The 20,960-nt window shown below is 37.4% G+C and overlaps 1 protein-coding gene across 14 annotated transcripts in view; it reads right to left on the minus strand.

Moving 5' to 3' along the window:
* LOC106173481 (uncharacterized) overlaps window positions 1-20,960 on the minus strand; it is a 56,706-nt gene that overhangs the window by 30,475 nt on the left and 5,271 nt on the right. For all 14 annotated transcript variants that reach the window (XM_086995215.1, XM_086995212.1, XM_086995209.1 and 11 more), the window contains exon 2: window positions 4,197-4,340. In XM_086995215.1, the coding sequence (XP_086851341.1) occupies window positions 4,197-4,340 (144 nt within the window). The remainder of the gene's footprint in view (window positions 1-4,196; window positions 4,341-20,960) is intronic.

Here is a 20,960-nt window from a genome sequence, read left to right on the forward strand (position 1 = left end):
AATAACTCATACTTGAGATCAGTACTATAAAAATTTATGCAATTGATGTTATGGCATATAATGACAACATTTCCACATCAAAACTGACTGAACAATTCTAATCCATTTGTCAGTCACATGCACATAAAAAAAAACTTGCAATTTCCCGTTTCTCTAACAGACAAAAATCACAATTAAAGTATTAGAAAATGCAGGACTTATGATTCAGGGTGAAAAACTTGCAATGAAATAAGCTGGAAGGTGTTTGAGTCATGCAGAGATACATATCTACCTTTTTTGTCAAGTATATCTTATTTAAATTCTACCACTTTGTCAAGTAAATCTTTCTAAAATTGTAATTTCAGAGCTAAATTAGTAACATAGGATGGGGGCCAGTCACTGAAGCATGTATAGAAAGGCACAGGGCGAGAGAGAGAGAGAGAGAGAGAGAGAGAGAGAGAGAGAGAGAGAGAAGGAGGAATGCATTTTTCATAGTCTGCTTCAATCCTCTACTGTGTAAATGTTTCAGTCACATATTTTGTACTAAAGACTGACATATTTATAGATCTTGTTTCAAATTCTGCCATGATGCGATCAGTTATTAATCATAATTATTGAGGTTGATGACTGCCATTGTTTTGAATCATCCACTATCAGGGCCCCCTTTGAAACTATTGTTTCACAAACAGGCATAGCAATCTAACTGTTACCAAAGAAACACTCAACTGATAAATACCCACATTCAGGGCCAATATTTCAACTATTTGTTCCCAAATCATGTATAATGGCAGGTCATATTACTTAAGAGCCTGAATCCTGTGTTTTATCCATGTTCTGTGGCCCCATCTTATTCCACAGTGACAAAATCAAGAAGAAAGAAGAGTGATTTGATTGAGCATCGCCCCCTGGGGCTCACAACAATACTTTCATTCTGAAGATGGAGCAGACGACATCTGTGGGACAAAATGCAGAACCGTATTTACTTGAATTTTTCAATGTTTCCATTATTTTATTTTTCAAGACTTATCAATTTTAGGTACTCGTAAAAAGTGCTGAAGTGATGAAGCGTTCTTATACTTCAAAACTTCTAAATCAATGTACTAGTAACATATAACACTGATTTGAATAATGTTATTTACTTATCTTGTCCAAATTTCATAAACAATCACCGTAAATACTAATGTTTGATTAACTGCTGTTTCCTAATTTTATCTAGACACATTTGCAAGAAGACTAGAAATCATTATGAAAGTTTCTTACTTCTAAAGTAAAAAAAAAAAAAAAAAAAAAACTGGTAAGATCAGCTAAGGATAATGTACTTCTGATTTTAATTGTACTGTACTGAATGTCACTTTTGTCTCCTAAAAGAAAAAAAATTTAAGTGTTGGGGAAAAAACAAAGAAAGTGGTGGTCTTCACGTGGTGATCCAAGGACATACAAAATATTTCTACAGTGGAAATCTGCACTGATAGACAGTTGTGTCCTCCAAAAAAAATCTGAGAAGAAAGCACTAAGAGCAAAGTGGGAAGCTAGGGTATTTCAAGTGGATTTGAAAATTTTGCACTTACTACATGACGGGACACAAATATCACGAACATAATGTTAATTCTGTATTAGTGCAGACCTATGGATCGCCCATCAACACTATGGATTGCCCATCAATGCCCCGAGGCATATGGTACTGGCTTTCATCCACCCAGCCGAAACTCTCCTTTACTGTAAATCCCTCCGAGATTCAGAGTATCAACAGAGACTTCATGGGTGACAGTAGAAAAAACTCAAAATCCTGAAAAAGTAGCTAGCAATTTCCTATTGCATTAAGAGGATATGAAAACTGCAACTTGCCAAGTTGGGGTGATCAAAAATTGTCTGAAACATCCACACTAGTCCTGAAAATTTAGTGTACTGTATGGAAGAGATATCTGTGCATCTCAAGAATATCTGGACATGAATGATGTTATTTTTGTACATCTTGGATGGAAAATGGATGAATCCACGGCATTTCACCATCTGTATCTGTCACGCCACCATAACTCAACTTTTCAGTGGATTCTATGCAAAACAACAAAGAAGCTGTAGGTGAAAAATTATGGCCATGAAAAATACAAACAACCTTTAAACGTGATACGAGTCCAGGGTCCACTTGGTCAAAATATCTGGAGTCACACAGAACCAAAGGACCCTGGATACACTGAGGGTTCAAAAAAGGACAAATCTGGGTGGAAATAAAACTTTTAGAGGTTTTAACTTGATGACAGGACGCAAGGGGTCCCATTTATCAAGCTTACTGAACTTAAGTGACTACATTGTGGTACTTAACTGACAGCAGGATTTTATGTACAGAAATGTCTGAAAAGTAATAATTTTTATTGCATAACCCCAAAAGAAAAGTACAAATTGATAAAGAACTAAGTATCTCTCTCACTCACCCTCACAAACACCAACACTAAGACATTTCAATAAATATGAACAGTGGAATCTGTATAGCAATAACAATATATATATATATATATATATATATATATATATATATATATATATAACTAATTATATAAACAGACTATGACCGTTACACTGAAAAAAAAAAAAAAAAAAAAAAACTACTAGAGATAATGTGTAAGCAAAGAGAAGTACTTGAATATGTAACGGAGAAGTCATAATATGATTTGGGTTTATGCCAAACAGACTGCTTTGTAAGTCACCAGAAATAAACAATCGAAAAATTATGAAAATGTTGAAATAAGTGTGTGTTTTAACTTGGTGACCAATTACCACAAATGCACCCAAATTCTGACAAACAAATACACACACTTCCATACCCCAATCTATGCAAACACCCTCGGCTTCGGACAACCTGTTTCACCTTACAATGTTGCACTCGGCAACTCTCAAAATCGAGCTCCATAATCATGGGTCAATTGATAATAAACACAGTTCCTAGGATAAAATAAGATTTAAAAACAGGACAGCAGTGAGTCACCATCAACTCTCACCGGTCTCTCATAATATCATATTGTCTTAATTAAGGATGAATGGATGTGTGTGTTTTGAAAATGTGAAGGAAAACATCCTATTTTTCAGTATTTTTTGTGAGAAATTGTTTCCAGGTTTCAATGTGGCTGCTGTTGTCTCCCTTTATTCCTGGTGCACCAACAGTGAGTAACATAATCCATATCATGAAAATCATGACATAATATGCTATCTACACTCATATCTTTGATTTTCAAAATGAATCTGACACATCAACCAAAAAAAAAAGTAGTATAAACAGTGTGCATTCACTGAGTGAGAGTCCTTGCAGAGATCTGGCAATTAAACCTCAGAGCCGTGATTTAATCCGTTTAATGGCATCTGCAAAGGTGGGGATACCATCAGCAGATTAGTCAGCTGATCTTTCATGTATGGGCCGCCATATTTAATCTGTGGATCAGAAGTTCCTCGAATCTTCTGTTCTGAATGGCCTCTAAGGCCCCATTCACATCGAGTTGAGCCATGGCTCTACAAAGCCACAACCTAAATATCTCACACGCCTCCCCAGCTTCCGGGTGAATGGAGCCGAGATATAATGACTGTACCCCCGCAGGGACTACTCGTGGGGAGGCATGTGAGAGGCGGAGAGACTATTAAAAGATTTTCGGTTTTCCTTTCATGTGCGTCCGCCATATTTAGGTCCTAGCTTTGAAGAGCCATGGCTCAACTCGATGTGAATGCAGTCAAAGGCCCCATTCAGAATAGGGGACTAACTAGTCCCAGGGTCAAATATTACTACAAAGCTTGCCATCTAATCCACTAATAGACACTGAATAGGTATCCCATGGGGAAGTATTTAAGTGGGTCAGCCACTAGTTAGTCCTCTATTCCAAATGTGGCCTAAGTAACAAGATACAGGGGATGTCACAGTGACCTCTGAAACCCAAGGCCTTAGGCTTCGTTCACATGAAATGTCTATTTTCTAAAAATCTATTTTCTATTCGCACTATCTTATGATCACGGTCTGTGCCCTGAATATCCCGCCGTGTAATTACTGGCAGCGCGAGCCAGTTACTTATAGTAACTTATAGTAACTGGCTCGCGCTGCCAGTAATTACGCGGCGGGATATTCAGGGCACAGACCGTGATCATAAGACATACCGCGAATAGAAAATAGAATTTAGAAAATAGACATTGCATGTGAATGAAGCCTAACAGTGCTAAGATGATTACTAAATATGTCTTACCTGAGGGTCTGGGTGGTAAGGATGGAGGGAGTCGAAGAGCTTCCAGTCGTTCCACGTAATACTGGCGTTTCTTTTCCCCAAGCGACGACATGGATTCTTTGGCAAGGAAAGTGCGGAGGTAGTCCTCGATGCCTGGTAGCATCTCTGAAATGATAATTATGTATGTTTATTTCATGGATTTTATATCCATATATTTTGGCCACACTCTAAAATGAATTCTGTTACAGTCAAGTAATTGAAATAATAAAGGTTATCTAATTCTAAATTTGGGAGTTAAATCCCAAGTTAATTAAAATGAAATTAAGAACTGTTCAATTTCTACACAATAAGGTGAAACTCACAATTAATTCTCACTAAGCTATTCATTATACACTGCCACATAACTTCAGTGTAACTGATGAAGTCCCAAGTGTTGGGACAAAAGCTTTCCAGGTATGCTTTCTGATTATTGTGTAGAAATTAAACAGTTTTAAACTTCATCATTATGAGTAACACTACAGCACAGATCAACTTGCCTCAGAAAACCCTATGTTTACTTTCAAGTAATTTTTAAAATATTTTAACGCAACCCTATTTCATAAACTTGGAATTAAATCTTCAATCTGTTAAGAAACATTTAATCAAATATGTGCCAAATCTGTCTTTTCAACCATATAATTTTTTTTACTACGTTTGGTCTTAGGATTCAGTTAAATTTCTGGATCCACAATATTTATGACATGTACTAAGGTAATCATGTGGGGATAGTCCTCAAGAATAGTGGGGGATTTTTATTCTAGATTTCATTCTTTACTATAATTCTTTAACAAAAAAAAAACTATTTTTCTTTGAAGGCAACATTTCAAATGTATATTCCCCTTAATTCATGACTAGTTTGTGTACTTGAAAAGAAAAAAACTATTACTCATTGGGAGGTCAGAAAAAATGGAGTAACAAAACATTTGCAAGTTCAGCATTCAAAACAACAAGACCTTTAAGTCCTGCCAAGAACTCAGGTGTACGAAAAAAGCCCAGATTAAGCAATCTAAACATGTACCAGGTATCATAACCTCTTGTCTCCGCTATCAAGCTTAACATCTGTTTTTTTACATGGGAGGACTCGAGAGGGCATGTGTTTGTATAATAAATATATCAACCTTATCGTTTTTGTCAGTGTTATAATCTCATGCAGCTTGGTTATCTGAACATAAAAACAAGTTTTGATGCAAGGGAAAGTGTGTGTGTAAAGTAAAAGAATGATAAGTTCACTTCTTATATATTACACTACAGATGCGTCTCAGTGCAGTTTGTCTTTTCCTGTTTGTCTTTTTCCAGTGACTGTTAGCCTGTAGACTTAGAGTTACAGAAAAACAGTGTTTGATATTTCACGCTTCTTTATGATTGGGGTGGGGGTAAGATGGAAGGAAAATATTGTTTCTTTTCTTTACTTAACTATTTACTGTTGGTTTCACACAAGGGTATCATAAATACAGGACAGTATATAGCACGAAAATTCATGCGTTAGCACTCCTACTGGCGGTTCTGATATGTACTGACTGCAGCACAGGACCATCAATAGGAGTGCTAGCGCATTAATTTTCGTGCTAGACAGTATGTTATAGATGTTATGCATGCCATGTTTTTATAAATCATTTTCATTTTTCTTGAGATATGCTTGCTATGGTGTCCTGACTCTCTAACCTTTGCTGTATCAGTTTACTGAGAGGAAGTCTCAATAAAATATATCATCCAGGGTTCATGTAATATTCCATAAATCAACGTTTTTTTTTTTCTCATTTGTGTTTCAAGGAGTACATGTGCTCTTATTCCATAATAGTTAATGCACTTTGATCATTGAAAATATATGTTAAGATTAATAAAAAAGTTCTAATTTCTGGTGGTGAAATAGCTTATTTAAGTCTCACTTCTGAAATAAAAATCAAAGCTACCCTATGTAAGCTTATAAGGGACTACATAACTTGTAAAAGTACTTATAAACGGGACACTTTTCAGTCAGGGGAAGCAATACCTTGTGAAGATTTTTGTCAATGAAATATCGGACAAGTCTCACAAAGAGCACCTCATTAGTTTATACCTGGCTTTCAATGAGCACACCAGGGGTAAGGAAGGCAAGAAAAGCCAAGGTAAAAGGAACATATTAATACCCGTTGAGCTGTTGGAGACGGCCCCCCAAAATCGTTACCTTGACCTTCTGACTGACCTTTGTTAACCCTTTTCTGATTCCCATACATTAATGTGGATGATGTACTATATATTATATGACCTTGTTTCTACACTCTGTCCATGAAATAAAGGTTTTAATCATGAACTGTTAGCTTGCAAATAAAGACTGTATATCTTTTTATAAGAACTACCAAAATGTGTAAGAAGACAGGTTGAGAACATTTGGACCTCAATTTATTGCATTCTAATTTTTTGACATTCTGGATACGAGATCAAAAAATTGTGAGAAAAACTCCAAATCAGATGCCTACTAGTATGCAGGCACATGAGCATACATGCATATGCATGTGGACAAACACATGCAGATTCACATACAGTACTAGTATATTATAAATATACACAAATAATTGTGAATACATTTATTTTCATTCCAGGTGAAATGACCCTAGTCATTTAGAAATATTGGAGGTAATACCCACATATTTTATAAGCTCTTGATAAAAAGAAATTCGATAATTTAAACATTTATTTGTCTTCACGTACAGCAGAACCTGATTCTCTTAACTTGCACTCTTTCTCCTCAAAACTTCTACAGCACCTGTTCTTTTTCCCTCAGAAGCCTTCAATCCCATAATAAGAAACAGCTCACAGTTGCTACAAAGAGAAATTTCCATGAATTCGAAGTACAAGCTCTTCGTAAATAATACAGAATATAGCAAGACCTTTCAGAAGACTACACTTTGAATTTGGTCTACTGGAATTTATAAATATTTGTTTGGCAATATAGGGAGTTAGGGTAATTCCTGAGTAAATCAAGGAAGCTATGAAACCTTTCAGTCTTAAACTGGTAATAAGGAACAACATGGTTTTGCTCTAAAACTGGCTCCGAAGAGGGTCGTTACTGATGCTAGGTTTGCAACATTCTGTTATCTTAAAGACTGTTACTTTGCTGTAATTGAGACAATGTGAGGAACACATATGCACAAAATTAAGGCAAGCCATTTTGCACGTGTTCTCAGTCACTCACACACGTGCTCACACACACACACACACACACACACACACACACAGAGAGAGAGAGAGAGACAGAGAGAGAGAAAGAGAGAGAGAGGGGTCATAAAAGACATCATCACTTCCATGAATGAACAACAACAAATCAAAAAGAATTAGAAGGTAATAAAATTACAAAGTAAAAAAAAAACAAACAACAATGCCAAAGAAAGAAAACTAGACATGGCAAACGACACCAAAGGTATTGGACAAAACCAAAACCTCTTATGACATGAAAGTAAATAGGTTTGAAGTATTTCCCCTAATAAGAAGTATTTTATAGCGGCAGTGGAAGCCACAAAGGCCACAAGAGTCAAGTTTTATTACCACAGTTGGAATGTTGTAGAGGATGTAATGGTCCATGACAAATGAGGTGACATCTGACCCTCGGAAACATGAACTAAAATAATTTCATTTCTACTTGGTTCATTGTGAAGCCTGATGCAACCCTATCCAACTTCTTTACATCAAAATAAATACACTATTTCCATTTTTTTCGTAATAATTAACTTCCTCAACTCTTTTCTTGCAATAAGGAGACTGCGCTTCTATTACCTAATCCTTTGCTTTTCTGTGTAGTTTACGATTACTTAATTTTTCAACATCCAAATTTGCCATTAAAAAATATCTCAATTCTGAATCCTGATATAACATAATGCTGGATCTCATACAGTCCAGTTTCAAATTTTAGCAAACTAAATAGACATAGGCTGTATTCCCAGAGCTTTTAGATCGATCTATCCCCGTGGGGAGTCTCACTAGATTACTGTCAGATAATCCGGCTTAAATGTCCGTCCCGCCTACTACAAGCTGTAAGGGGGTAATTAACTTTCGTGTCCACCCGGCTGACAGCTATTTAGCGTGAACCCCTAGGGAGTTAGGTCGATCTAAAGTAGATCGATCTAATCTCTGGAAATGTGGTCATAGTCTAACAAGCATTTCCAGAAATTGATCCGTAACTACTATATACTACTACACCACTGTACAGGAGCAAGAAGGCGGTGTCTCTGTCAAAAATGTAGTTGTGATCTAATCAATCTTCTCGCAAACACCTGTGAGAGGAATGAGAGACACAGCTGATGGGTGTACATGGGCAGAGAGAAGACCTGTGTCTACACCATTTACCTGAAAGCAAGAGGGGTTTAATGAGAGAGAGAGAGAGAGAGAGAGAGAGAGAGAGAGAGAGAGATTTTGCTCAGACTGAAGAAGTGTGCAACCCAAGGGCAACTGAAGCCTTCTCCCACAAACAAAATAAGAGAGAGAGAGAGAGAGAGAGATTATTAAGGTCTTCTATCAAAGATATTCCTGCCAAATCAAATTTCAAACTCAGACCTCAGACTACATATCTTAAAATGAACATTATAACTGACAAGAAATACATCCAGACACAGCTGATCTGAGGCAATACATCTTAGGTTGTTACAAGTTGACTAGAAATCTCAGATTACACAACCTAGGCTGCTACAAGTAGACTAGAAACGCACCCAGACACAGCTGATAGGCAAAAGCTGTAAGACACCTGATCCCAGACAACACATCAGACCTGGAAGCAACTGTCTGGTCCAGAGGAAAGAAAACACCTCTTGGCAGCTTTCTACACCTGTCTACTTACCTGTCTGATTAATTATATCCTTTCTGCTGGCTTTTGCTTGGATAAATAACTGCCTTTTCACCTCTCTTAATGCGTGACTGTTTTTAGCAATATCACAGTCAATTTCTAAAACAGACTTTCTCTTTACTTTGAGTACCAAAGTAGTGACTTCAAGGCAAATTAAAAAAAATATTTTTGCAAAATCAGCAAAAAACTGCCCCAAATGATATTGACTTTTTTCAGACAGATAAATAGTTGAAGTCTTAAAATCAGACAATTTCCTATCAGACCAAAAATTAGATCCAGGATTCTAAATTTTATAGACCAGAGGGCAATTCTGAATCCCTCTCCACCTCTGCAAAATCTCTTCTGCCCTCAGAATTATCACACACAGATGCAGTCTACAACATTAACACAGGATCTGCATCAAATGCCAACAAAACTTAAACCCCACAAGCAAAATTTACAAAATTTGTTCAGTTACTGGACTCTTTTTTTTCTGCTTTGCACAAAAAAATCCTGGCATCCCAATGGACCAAGAGGCTAAATTTCTAGCATAGTCTTATCATATTATCAGCCTTTCAACAGGATGGGTTTTGCTTTTTATTTTCAGAAAAGGGTGATTTTTCTATTTAAGATCTCCTCACAAAGCACCTGCTCTGCCGACAATGTAGAAGAACAGTAACTTTTTAACCTGTGTCCCTTCATCAAAGAGGCCTAACTCCATGTTTGTTGTTCCCTCATATACCTCCTGTGGCATCGTCTTAATTATATCTTCTCATGCTGGGATCATCTTAGGGGTTTCATGTTTAGGTCTAAAAGCATTCGTTTATTTGAACTTCCTTTCCACCTGAGAAACCACTTGCCCTCGCATTAAGACTCGTTCCAGTAGCTATCTGGAATCCTGCAGCTTCCATGTATGTTTTGGACACATATAACATCAACGGAGCATTAACAGATTATTGATATTATTATCATTATTATAATATTATTATCATAATCTTTATTATTGTTATTTCACTATTACCATTGTTTTTATTGTTGTTTGCGTTGATACAACTATCATCATAATCATGATTATTTAAGCATGAACCCCCAAACAGTTTTTATAGTTTCTAATACATTAAGACGGGAAATTATTTGTTGGTGGCGAGAGTAAAAGTGACCCCCACTTGCATGAGCAGAGACATCTTGATGACCGAGTGACGGGATAGATTGAGGAAATGCTGAGTATGGCTCTGTTCTCACAACTTTTAGATCGATCTATCACCGCGGGGAGTCTCACTAGATTACTGTCAGATAATCCCCCTTAAGTGTCCGTCCCCGCCTACTACAAGCTTTAAGGGGTAATTAACTCTCGTGTCCGCCCGGCTGACAGCTATTTAGCGTGAACCCCCAGGGAGTTAGGTCGATCCAATGTAGGTCGATCTAATCTATGAGAATGGGGTGTTAAGATACTTCAGTGAGGTTAGCGCAAGGCAAATGCAAACATGAAGGATGGAAACAGGGTCTGATAGGCAGGAAGGAAACATCCTAACCATTCCATTAAGTTCCTGTCTTTAAATATATACACAGCTACTTTCCGAACATAAAACTGCAGTAACCTACCAAAAGAACCCACCAATATGACAGTTCGGACTTCCTTTAAAAATTTGTTTTACAAATTTGCCCTGACAAAGCAGAAGTCAGGTCACTATCTGTACTAAAAATACACAGGTCTATAAATACAACCAAAACCTGTTTTTTCAGAAAACAGATCATGGAATGTTTGCTGGCTAGTTTGCCAAATTCAAGCTGGATTTCAATGACTGACTTCAGGAGAACCTGCAAAATTTCACTCCGACTCACTGTTACTGTTTGAGGTGGAAAAAGAAGCAGAGGCAAGTGGCTCGAGGAAAAAAAAAAATTGGCAGAAAAGACTGTTGAGTGGACCTGACTGACCCAGGCTTGGCGCAGGCACATCAGTACGCATTCTGTCAGAGGCGGAGACGACTGGTGCAATGTTCCACGCACCATCACCTCCACGACCCCTGAAGGTTCCCAGACTGATTCGATTAGTTAGTTTCCTTCCTGAAGTACGTACTGAGACACTGGAATTGAATCCTGAGTACTTTTCAGCAGCCTCTAGAAAGAGATCTTACTGAATCAAATAAAACAAACTGGTACTGAATCTGAAGTACTTTTAGAATCTCCAGAAAGCAATTTCTATCACAGAATCAAAGAATACGAGTTTGGACAGTTATAGTTGATACAAGTCTATTATACTCTTCCAATGCTGTTCCATTCTGTTTACAAAAAGCACAGTAAAGCCTGAAAATATTCATTTAAAAGTTCTTAAAACTGAGAAAGTATAACAAAAATGTTTCATATTTTAAGCACGTTAAAATGGAACACCTTAAAAAAAAAATAAAAATAAAAATCAGAAACAGATAATTGGAAGTTTGAGGGTAATTTCCAGTGACATGCAGTTACCTTTAAGTTACACCAATATGTGACCAGCAAGAGCCTCCCTCCTCATTAGACTGTTAACGAAGTTCGCATACCTTGAGAGGTTTGACAGCTGCCCTTGCCAGTTCAAGGCGAGTGTCTTGAATGTGTCTTGAATATATTCAAAACACCAAAATGTCTTGCCTTGTAGGTAAATAATGATCAGCCTTTACAAAAACAATTTACTGTTTAAAAACATTACTTAGAGAATATCTATTGGAAACATCAATTTTGTTCGAATTAAGCAACTGGCAGAGCAATAGGAAGTTGCAAGTCTTTGCCAAAATAGCTCTAAAACAGGGCCATCATAGCACCATTTCTTTAAATTAAATAATTCTTTTGATTATAATAATCAATTAATGAATCACCCCTAAAATCTAATCTCTTCTAAACAAGCCCATTACTGTTCATAACTTTTTGAGTTAAACTGCTGACAAAAATACTAACAATCCAATCTATACAGGTAAAAACAAACTCCTAGGTGGAGGTAATTACCATGACAGACTGCATGGTACCTGTGCTTCGTTAGACAACGGCTCCTGGGTGGTATAAAATGGGATTTACCAGCTTAAAGGTGAGAGCAAGAGAGTCAAAGACAGGTGATTAGGTTGCTTATAACTCTAGTCACAGAAAAAATACCTGAATGCAGAAAGGGCAAACTATCAGCACAATTCATATCATTTACATGTATACACATTAAGTGACAAGAAATAGTTGAATGAAAAGACAAATTATATAATTTATGAGTTCATGGGTATCAGGTTTTTCATTATTTTGTAAGACAAGATATTTAGTGTATATGTACTGGTATACATAAATGCGACTTAACTAACATAAGCCAGTTTTTTTTTCTCTCAACAGGACGCTCATACAAAAACAAATCAGTCCACCAAATACATTAAGTATATATATATCCAATTGTTCTGCACTTAGGGGCTGCCTCTTTTGTGAAATGGTAAGTAGATTGGACTTGGTGCCATGCGAGTGCTTTTTTCTCAATCAAAAACCACAGACCACCATGTCTTATCGCCACTTGACGTATGGTTCACTTAATAGCAGTCGATTTGTATGTTACATGCAATTGAGTATAACAACAATAACTACATGTAACGCGTCCTTATTTTCAAATTGCATACTAGTAGTAAGTGATGTGTGTTTCTGTATCACTGTTTTAAGATGCATTTGAAGTCCCCCCCACCACCACCACCACCAAATGCTGGCATATATCTTATTTCTCCTATCTTTATCCCCAGCGCCTTCCAATTGTCTTTCTCATCGGTCTTCATATGTACAGCAGTATAAAAAAGAGTTCTTTGTTTCCCCCCACAGCACATACAAACACAGATCATCTTCTGAATCATTTCCCCTTAGACAATCAATAACTACTACAATATGGATACATCAACTCTTGTGACTGGCGGAATGAATGTATGCTTCCCATCAAGATGGCACCAGCTAAAACACAAGAGAAAATTCAATTTCATCTCCAGTAAGTAGATTAGGGGCTGGCCTGTCTTGGCATAGCTTGGGAGTGAAATGTAGTTTGGGCGATTATCAGATGGCAATCAAACCCATACGGGTGGGCATGACACGCAGGAGCAATATGTGATGATGGTTCGATCTGAATGAGAGTGCTGAGCTTGTTTTTTGGCAATGTATCCATCTGCGACTGTACTACAATAATTGTGTACTAGATGTATGTGTGTCTGTCTGTCAGTCAGTCTGTTTCTATGGGTGCTCTCCCAGAGATTTAGATCGATCTAAAGATTAAGATTTAGATCGACCTATCTCCCTGGGGGGTTCACGCTAAATTGCAGTCAGCCGAGTGGGCACCATAGTTAATTACCCCCTTACAGCTTTAAGTAGGCGGGACAGGCGCTTAACCTGGCCAAGCTGACAGTAATCTAGTGAGACTCCCCACAGGGATAGATCGATCTAAAAATCTATGGAAATGGGGTGTATCTTTCTCTCTCTTTATGGGTGTGTGTGTTTCAACAGCATTTCTCTCTCTCTCTCTCTCTCTCTCTCTCTCTCTCTCTCTCTGTGGGTGTGTGTGTTTCAACAGCATCTCTCTCTCTCTCTCTCTCTCTCTCTCTCTCTCTCTCTCTCTCTCTCTCTCTCTCTGTGTGTATGTTAAACACCCAAAATAATCGCCCAAACTACATGTGTGCCATGTTAATTAATTTTAAATAAATAATCAATATTCAAACACAAATCAATCTATAACATATTAATCATAGTGAAAACACCTACATAAACCTAATCATTCACACTTCCAGCTACACCCTCTGTCCTATGAAAAAGACATCCATATTGTTGAGTGATACATAAAGACCACTTGGCGCAATTTTTAAGACTTACACCACAGCTAGCGCGTAGAACAAAAGACTCTGCCGTGCTGTATTCGACATACAAGCACGTCATGTACGAGTGCGTTCCACGGTCTCTTACACTACTAGTGTAGTAGCCAATCAGAGGCCGTGGTTTAAGCCAGATACAACACTCGTCGCCGAGCTGTACGTGAAAATTACTCGTGTATTGTCTCGCCTGCGCCTCGCCAATACACTCGTAATATTTCACGTACAGCTCGGCGACTCGTATTGTATCTATCACATAAAAACTGCTTTCATTGAGATATATTGATACAACTCTTGAAATTCCGGACATCTCTTCAGAAAATATATGAATATGGAATCTCATCAATGAAGGCACTTCTTTTTTTTTTATGATAGTACACATGTAGGAATAAATAGGAATGGTATTTAATGTATCATATGTGAGAGAAGAAAAAAAAACAAAAAAACAATTTATCAAATATGAACCTGTTATCTTTTTTTTTTTGCCTTGCTGTTTTAACAAATGCACTGTATGCCCTAGAGCAGAGATTTATCTAAGATCTCTCTCACTGTGTACAAGCAGTTCATTTATCCAAAATCCCTGTGCTACAGGCTGTAGATGACTAATAATGCAAACAGAATATTATAAGAGGCATAATCAGCAGAGAGAGAGAGAGAGAGAGAGACCCCATTTCCATAGATTTTTAGATCGCTCTATCCCTGTGGGGAGTCTCACTAGATTATTGTCAGCTTGGCCGGCTTAAGCGTCTGTCCCGCCTACTAAAAGCTGTAAGGGGGTAATTAACTATTGTGCCCGCTCGGCTGACTGCAATTTAGCGTGAACCCCCAGGGATCGAGTTAGGTCGATCTAAAACTTAATCATTAGATCGATCTAAATCTCTGGGAAAGCACCCAGAGAGAAAGAGAGAATCATAGACAAGTGTGTGTGTGTATGCATCATGTGTTTGGCTGTATACATCCATGCGTGCATACATACATGCATGTGTGTGTGTGTGTGTGTGTGTGTGTAATGTGCTCAGGCCGATAAAACTAGAAGTCTAAAGCCCTACTAAAGAGGCTACCTTTGAAGATGACCAAGACCCTGACCTGTCAAAGAGGATACCTTTTGAGATGACTCAACTGGACATTACATGGGTCACTACACTGTCATGGACAGTTTAATATATATAAACTTTAAAGCATTTAACACCTAAGCAGGCGATAAGTTACAGCTCAGTATTGACCTTTGGACCTAAGACGGGAATATTTACAACTATCTAGTACCTTTATGTGTACCTGACATTCACCTATCAAAAAAGACAACTACATAATCACAATGCATTCAGTGCTAGAACTTTTGCAATTTCTATGCCTTCTTTTGAAACGAACATAGGGTATATTATACTCTGATGAAAAAAAGAAAAATATTTGATCATTTTGTTAAACATGTGCTCATTTCTTTGGCAAACATGAGCTGACTGAGTACCTTTACTTACTGATTAAACACTCACCTGTAACAGCCTACTAGTAATGTCATGGACCTTTGCATTCTGCATGATAATTGCTTACTTGTAAATACCACCTTTCCTCCCTCGTTTCTATTAGTAAACATCCCTGCCACACAATTAAACATTCCTAGCCCCATCATGTTTTTACACCACCTCCCTCCACTCCACCATGCATTTAAACACTCACCCCTCTGCAGATTTAAAAATAAAACACTATGTCCCTCTCACAAAAAAAATAAAATAAAAAAAACATTTTAGTCCTTCTAGCCCCATTTACATCATTAGTACTCTCACTTAAGAAGTGTACAACTCAAGGGCAACTGATGCCTTCCCCTACCAAGAAAATGAGAGAGAGACAGAGAGAAAGACCTCCCATATTATTAATATAAGGATTAAAAGACAGCTATCTACTGCATCTCAAGAGGCACTGCTTCCTAGTGCATCAGTTTACTGTGAAATCAATACAGTGCATGTATATAGTTTTCACCCAGGGGATTCAGCAATATGGCCCACAGTCAGAAAACTAAGAGGCATACTGTGGCAATTATCCTTGAAACATCCTGTGTTTTAGAACTGTCCTGGAAAAATATCATGTGCACACCATCTACTGCCAGTAATTTTAAAATGAGGTCTTTTTGTGAATGAAATAAAAATCAGACCATATTCCTGTTTCGTTGACCCAATAATGGCACAGAATTTGAATCAAATTTTGATTTACAATTACAGCAGAATTTTTTTGGAGACACAACAGTGATTCTTTTCACCTCTCTGTACTGTACAAGTAGCTTGCAACTTGGCATTCAAGGATAAAAAATACTGCATTACAACCCCCCCCCCCCCCACACCCCTCTTCATATCATCCTGACAAAGTATGGAATACGGATGCTACATGATATAACATGTGCAGAGGATGTGCCAATATTAAGCGATTGCAGCACACCTTCTCCATGAATGAAAACATCATTGTAAGGCAATAAGTAATGACAGTAAAACCAGGCTCCACCATGCCCACGTAATTGCAACTAATTAATGACATAAAAGCTGCCAGTATTTTGTGGGAAGATATGCTAACACTTCCATTAGTGTCATAAAACTTGTCAGTAATTACAAGAAGTTACTAGTGTATGTACTAGTAGTTAAGTGGACTCGATACTGCTTCAGAGGTTACAACTACGAGCTTTAGACCCCAGAGCTGATTAAACTAAATGCAATTTAGCGAGAAACCCCTAGGAGATGGGTCGATTCTGCTAGATCTAGATACTGTATGGGAACGAGGTCTCAGACCCCATTTCCATAGATGTTAGATCGATCTATCCCTGTAGGGAGTCTCACTAGATTACTGTCAGCTTAGCCAGCTTAAGCGTCTGTCCCGCCTACTAAAAGCTGTAAGGGGGTAATTAACAATGGTGTGCCCTCGGCTGACTGCAATTTAGCGTGAACCCCCAGGGAGTTAGATCGATCTAAATCTAAATCTCTGGAAAGATCTAAATCTCTGGGAATGCACCCTTATACTCTACCTTGAATATTTTATAAGTCATTTTAAATTTGTAACAGATTTTTGCTATTTCATGTAATTATGCAGTTATCTTTGAAATATAGCAGTCATTTCTATTCAACAACCTACCAAAAGATAAAAGGAAGCATTCAACCTACCAAAAGATAAAAGGAAGCGTTATCTTACTGTATATATATCAATTAAGTCTTAACAGCACTTATACTCATAAAAGGTTGAATAAGTTAACAATTTTTCATACTTCCCTTTCCTTCAGTGCACATTAGTTGAAAGGGATTGGTGAAAAAAACACTGAAAAATTATAACAAAAAATATTTCCTTTCATGAAAAACACTTTGATGTGCCCCGTTGCTACCCTGAATCCCAAAGGTCACTAAAAACTCTTATATTATCAGCATGTCTCTTCTCATTGCCGATAACACAAGTTAAATCCCAGTGGCCCCTGATTCCCAGGGTACCTTTCTGTGATATATGGTTGGACATATTGGAGACCCACTCTGCAGATGTCATCAGCCTGGTTCCTCATATCTTTCTGCTCCATGAAGATACCAGAAGTTAGTTTCCGTGGACCCCTCAATTCCAGGGTACCCTTCTGTGTGATGTATGGTGTGAAGAGTCATACTCAGCAGTTGTCACAAGCTTGGTTTCACAGCAGTAGCCATGTATCATGGTGGCCATCTTCACAGACAGACTGGCTGCTTCACAGTTCTACAAATATGTCATCTGTTAGTGCAGCATTTCTAGGGCAGAGATGTAGTTACTGTTCATACAAAATGGGCCACACTTTTGAATGGCTCATTTGTCTTACTAATGAACCTTCTTTAAGTTTCAATTTTGGTCCTTAACAACCTTTCTCTCCTCTCTTTCCCCCCTCCAATCCATACTAGTATTTCAGAATTTGGATGATGGCCTGATTTTATTTCATGAAGTAGAAAAACTTTTTTCTTGGCTAACTGAATGGACTGAACCTGGTGGCTGCATTTAGCAAATATCCCCAATATAACACACTTAAACCATTATGGGGGAGAAATAAATCCTAGAAAATAAATTGGGTCTAAGTTTGAATATTCAGATGGTCTGCACTATGCCAAAGGTACATCTCAGTGCACAGATACATAACCTCTAAATGACATGAAATGAGGATACTAGTACACATACACACCACATATTGTGTCTTACAGACAAGTAACCTTTTAACACCTTGTGTTTTAAAATACAGGGTTCAAAGTCCAAACAAGATAGGAAGCAGTTTTGGGGGAAAGTGATCCCAAGCATAAACAGAAGGTTTCAGTAAAGAATAACAAAGTCATGAGGATTTTTTTCAACTGTATTTTGTCGGCATGATTAACCAAACACAGACCAGTGTAGCAGCCAATTTAGTGACACTTTTGTCCAAAGAAGGTCATGTTATAGAAAAGAGAGGTTCTATTTAAAAAAACTCATTTCAGCTACAGAAAAAACATTCATTATACTACCTTATCACAAAATACATGTAGTAATCTATATGCAATATTATCCAAAGCAAAGTAAAGATATAACATGTAAAGAAATGTCCTGAAAACAACCCAATGGAACGCAGTAAAGTGTCCTCTTTTGCTTTGAGGAATTCAAGCATAACATAGGCTTATGTTCCTGCCAATATGACAGCATACTTTATGGGGCCATTACAAAACCCATCTATCTACAAAATAATGGCCCAATACAAACATTTTTGTTCAGCCAGCATCAAAGGTGCAATAATTTTCCTCAATAACATCCCATTTTATCGCCAATTCTGTACAATGAAAGCTAATGAAATGTGTCTGGGTATGCCACTAACATTTATGTTTTCAAGTCTGATATCATATATTCTACGCATTTCTGACTGGCTGCCAGTGCCATTTTCCAGGTGTTTCTTCATTCTAAATAACAAGGCGCAATTTGGTAGTAGGATGACGACATGATAGAGGCTGGATAGAGAGTCATATTGAAAAAAGAACAATGTGTATAGAGAAATCTAATAACTGCTTAAATCACAAACCATTTGTACATTTAATCAGCCAAGCTTAAAACTGGAAACTGCTAATATGCATATTAATTATGAACTGCACTAATTAACCAACACAATGTCACGTATTTAGTGCATGAATTTTTTGTCTTTTCATTACACTCTTTCAAGAAAAAAAACTCCTGCATTCTATTTCAAGCAATACAAAAAGACCAGTCAATGACTGACACACAAATTTAGTTGAACACAATATATTTCAAATACTAGTACTAGTACTTATAGCCAACACAGCTTAGCTGACAGAAAGTTTTTAAAGACAGTTCTCATAAAGTTATCATGGTTGTATCCACTGCTATCACATCTGAGTAAAGCAATAAAATAGGTTTAACCCGTATCATTAACCAATAGTGACAGTCATCAATATTGCATAAAAGTCAATGACTGCAAGCCATAAGGCATTGTTCACTTAATGGTTCAATCACATTATACAAGCCATATGAAACTATCTGTAAATAATTCAGAATAATGTAAGCATAATAAAATACACTGGCTACCAACACTGAAGGGGCCTGTTTCACAAAAAAGTCTTAAGTTAGTTTTTTTGGCTACAAACTAAGCCTACTATAGTGAATAGAAACAGCATTGGGTTACAACAGCAAGCTTTGAACTAACTCTAATGCACAGGCTACAAATCCCAGAACTAATTCAACAGTTGGTAGAATTTATTTTTTCAAGCAAAGAATCTATTCAGTGTCTTATCGGAAATAAAGCTGCAAGTTTTTTAGTGGGTCTCCATATTTGATCAGCAGATCTGTTAATCCGCTCTTGTGAATGCGCTCTAAAATTAGAAACTAGAAGCAGCAGCATTCTTCACACAGCTGTAACATTGTCCCCTTAACCCGACACCAACTGAAAATATTGACACAAGTTTTCATCCCCCCTCTTAAACATACTTTCCTCTTTGAACTCCACAAAAAAAGCATGGTAGTTATTCAGCAATGATAATAAGAACTCTGATTTTATGTACTCCATTGGTACAAAATGACTATTTGTCTAGTTTAAATGCCTGGGTATGAGGTGAATATAAATTAGAGATTGGGATTTTATTCTGGAACACCAAATAAAACACAGCAAATACTGGTACTTTATTTTGTCTGAGTCTCTTATTGTGTACCAACCCATAATTGGATAAAAAAAAATACTGAACAGTAAATGATTTCATCTTCTCTGGCCATTCCATCACCTTAAAGCATATCTCTTACAGTACTGGTAAGACATTATGTATACTGGGAGAAAAAAAAGAGACTGAGTCACGGTCAATTTCCAAGATTCTCCCAGAACTCCGCCCAAACACAAACAAACAAGCAAATGAAACAATTGCAGAAACAACTGAATCATGCCCTGTTTTTTCGTATTCTTTTAGAACTCCGCCCTTTTGCAAACAAATAAGTTTCCACTCAAACCCCTTTTCCCCAGAGACTACTACCCACAGCTGAGACCTCAGCTGTACCTCATTTAGTCCTAAGCCAACAAAATGTTCTCAACAACTCTGGAGAATAGAACCCGAGTTCACAAGAAGGATTTCATGATTCTAGATTTGTCAGATTTAAAGGACTGCAGACAAACGCCTCATTAGTGCTTTTTTATTGGTGGACTAATGGAACAGGTACCCAGGAGAGGCTGCAGATGCTCTTGCCTTCGTTCTGCAAAAAAAATTTCTGGAATGATTATAAATTCTCTTTGTCTGGTCTGTCACCTCTGACCTCCTTTTCTCTAAAAAAAAGGGAGCAAAGCCCCCCTCCCTCATGTGCCCCTTTTTATTTCTAATAAATACAGGCACTAGTAATATATCCATGAGCACATTCAGAACAGCATATAAGCAGACCCACGGATTAAATATGGACGACCCGTTTGAATGCTTGTTGTACAATCCCCCAAAGGAATCTATTTAGTGTCTAATCAGGAATAGAGTGTTAAGCGTTTTTAGTAGGTCACCATGTTTGATCGGCGGATCTGTTAGTTCGCTGTTTTCTGAATGTGCTCCATCACGCTAATGACAATTCCACACAGAACAGACTTGGGGTGCTTTCCCAGAGATTTAGATCGATCTAGAGATTAAGATTTAGATC

This window comes from Lingula anatina, chromosome 9, assembly GCF_051362555.1.
Source record: "Lingula anatina isolate TDL-2025a chromosome 9, LinAna3.0, whole genome shotgun sequence".
Lineage (NCBI taxonomy): Eukaryota > Metazoa > Brachiopoda > Lingulata > Lingulida > Lingulidae > Lingula > Lingula anatina.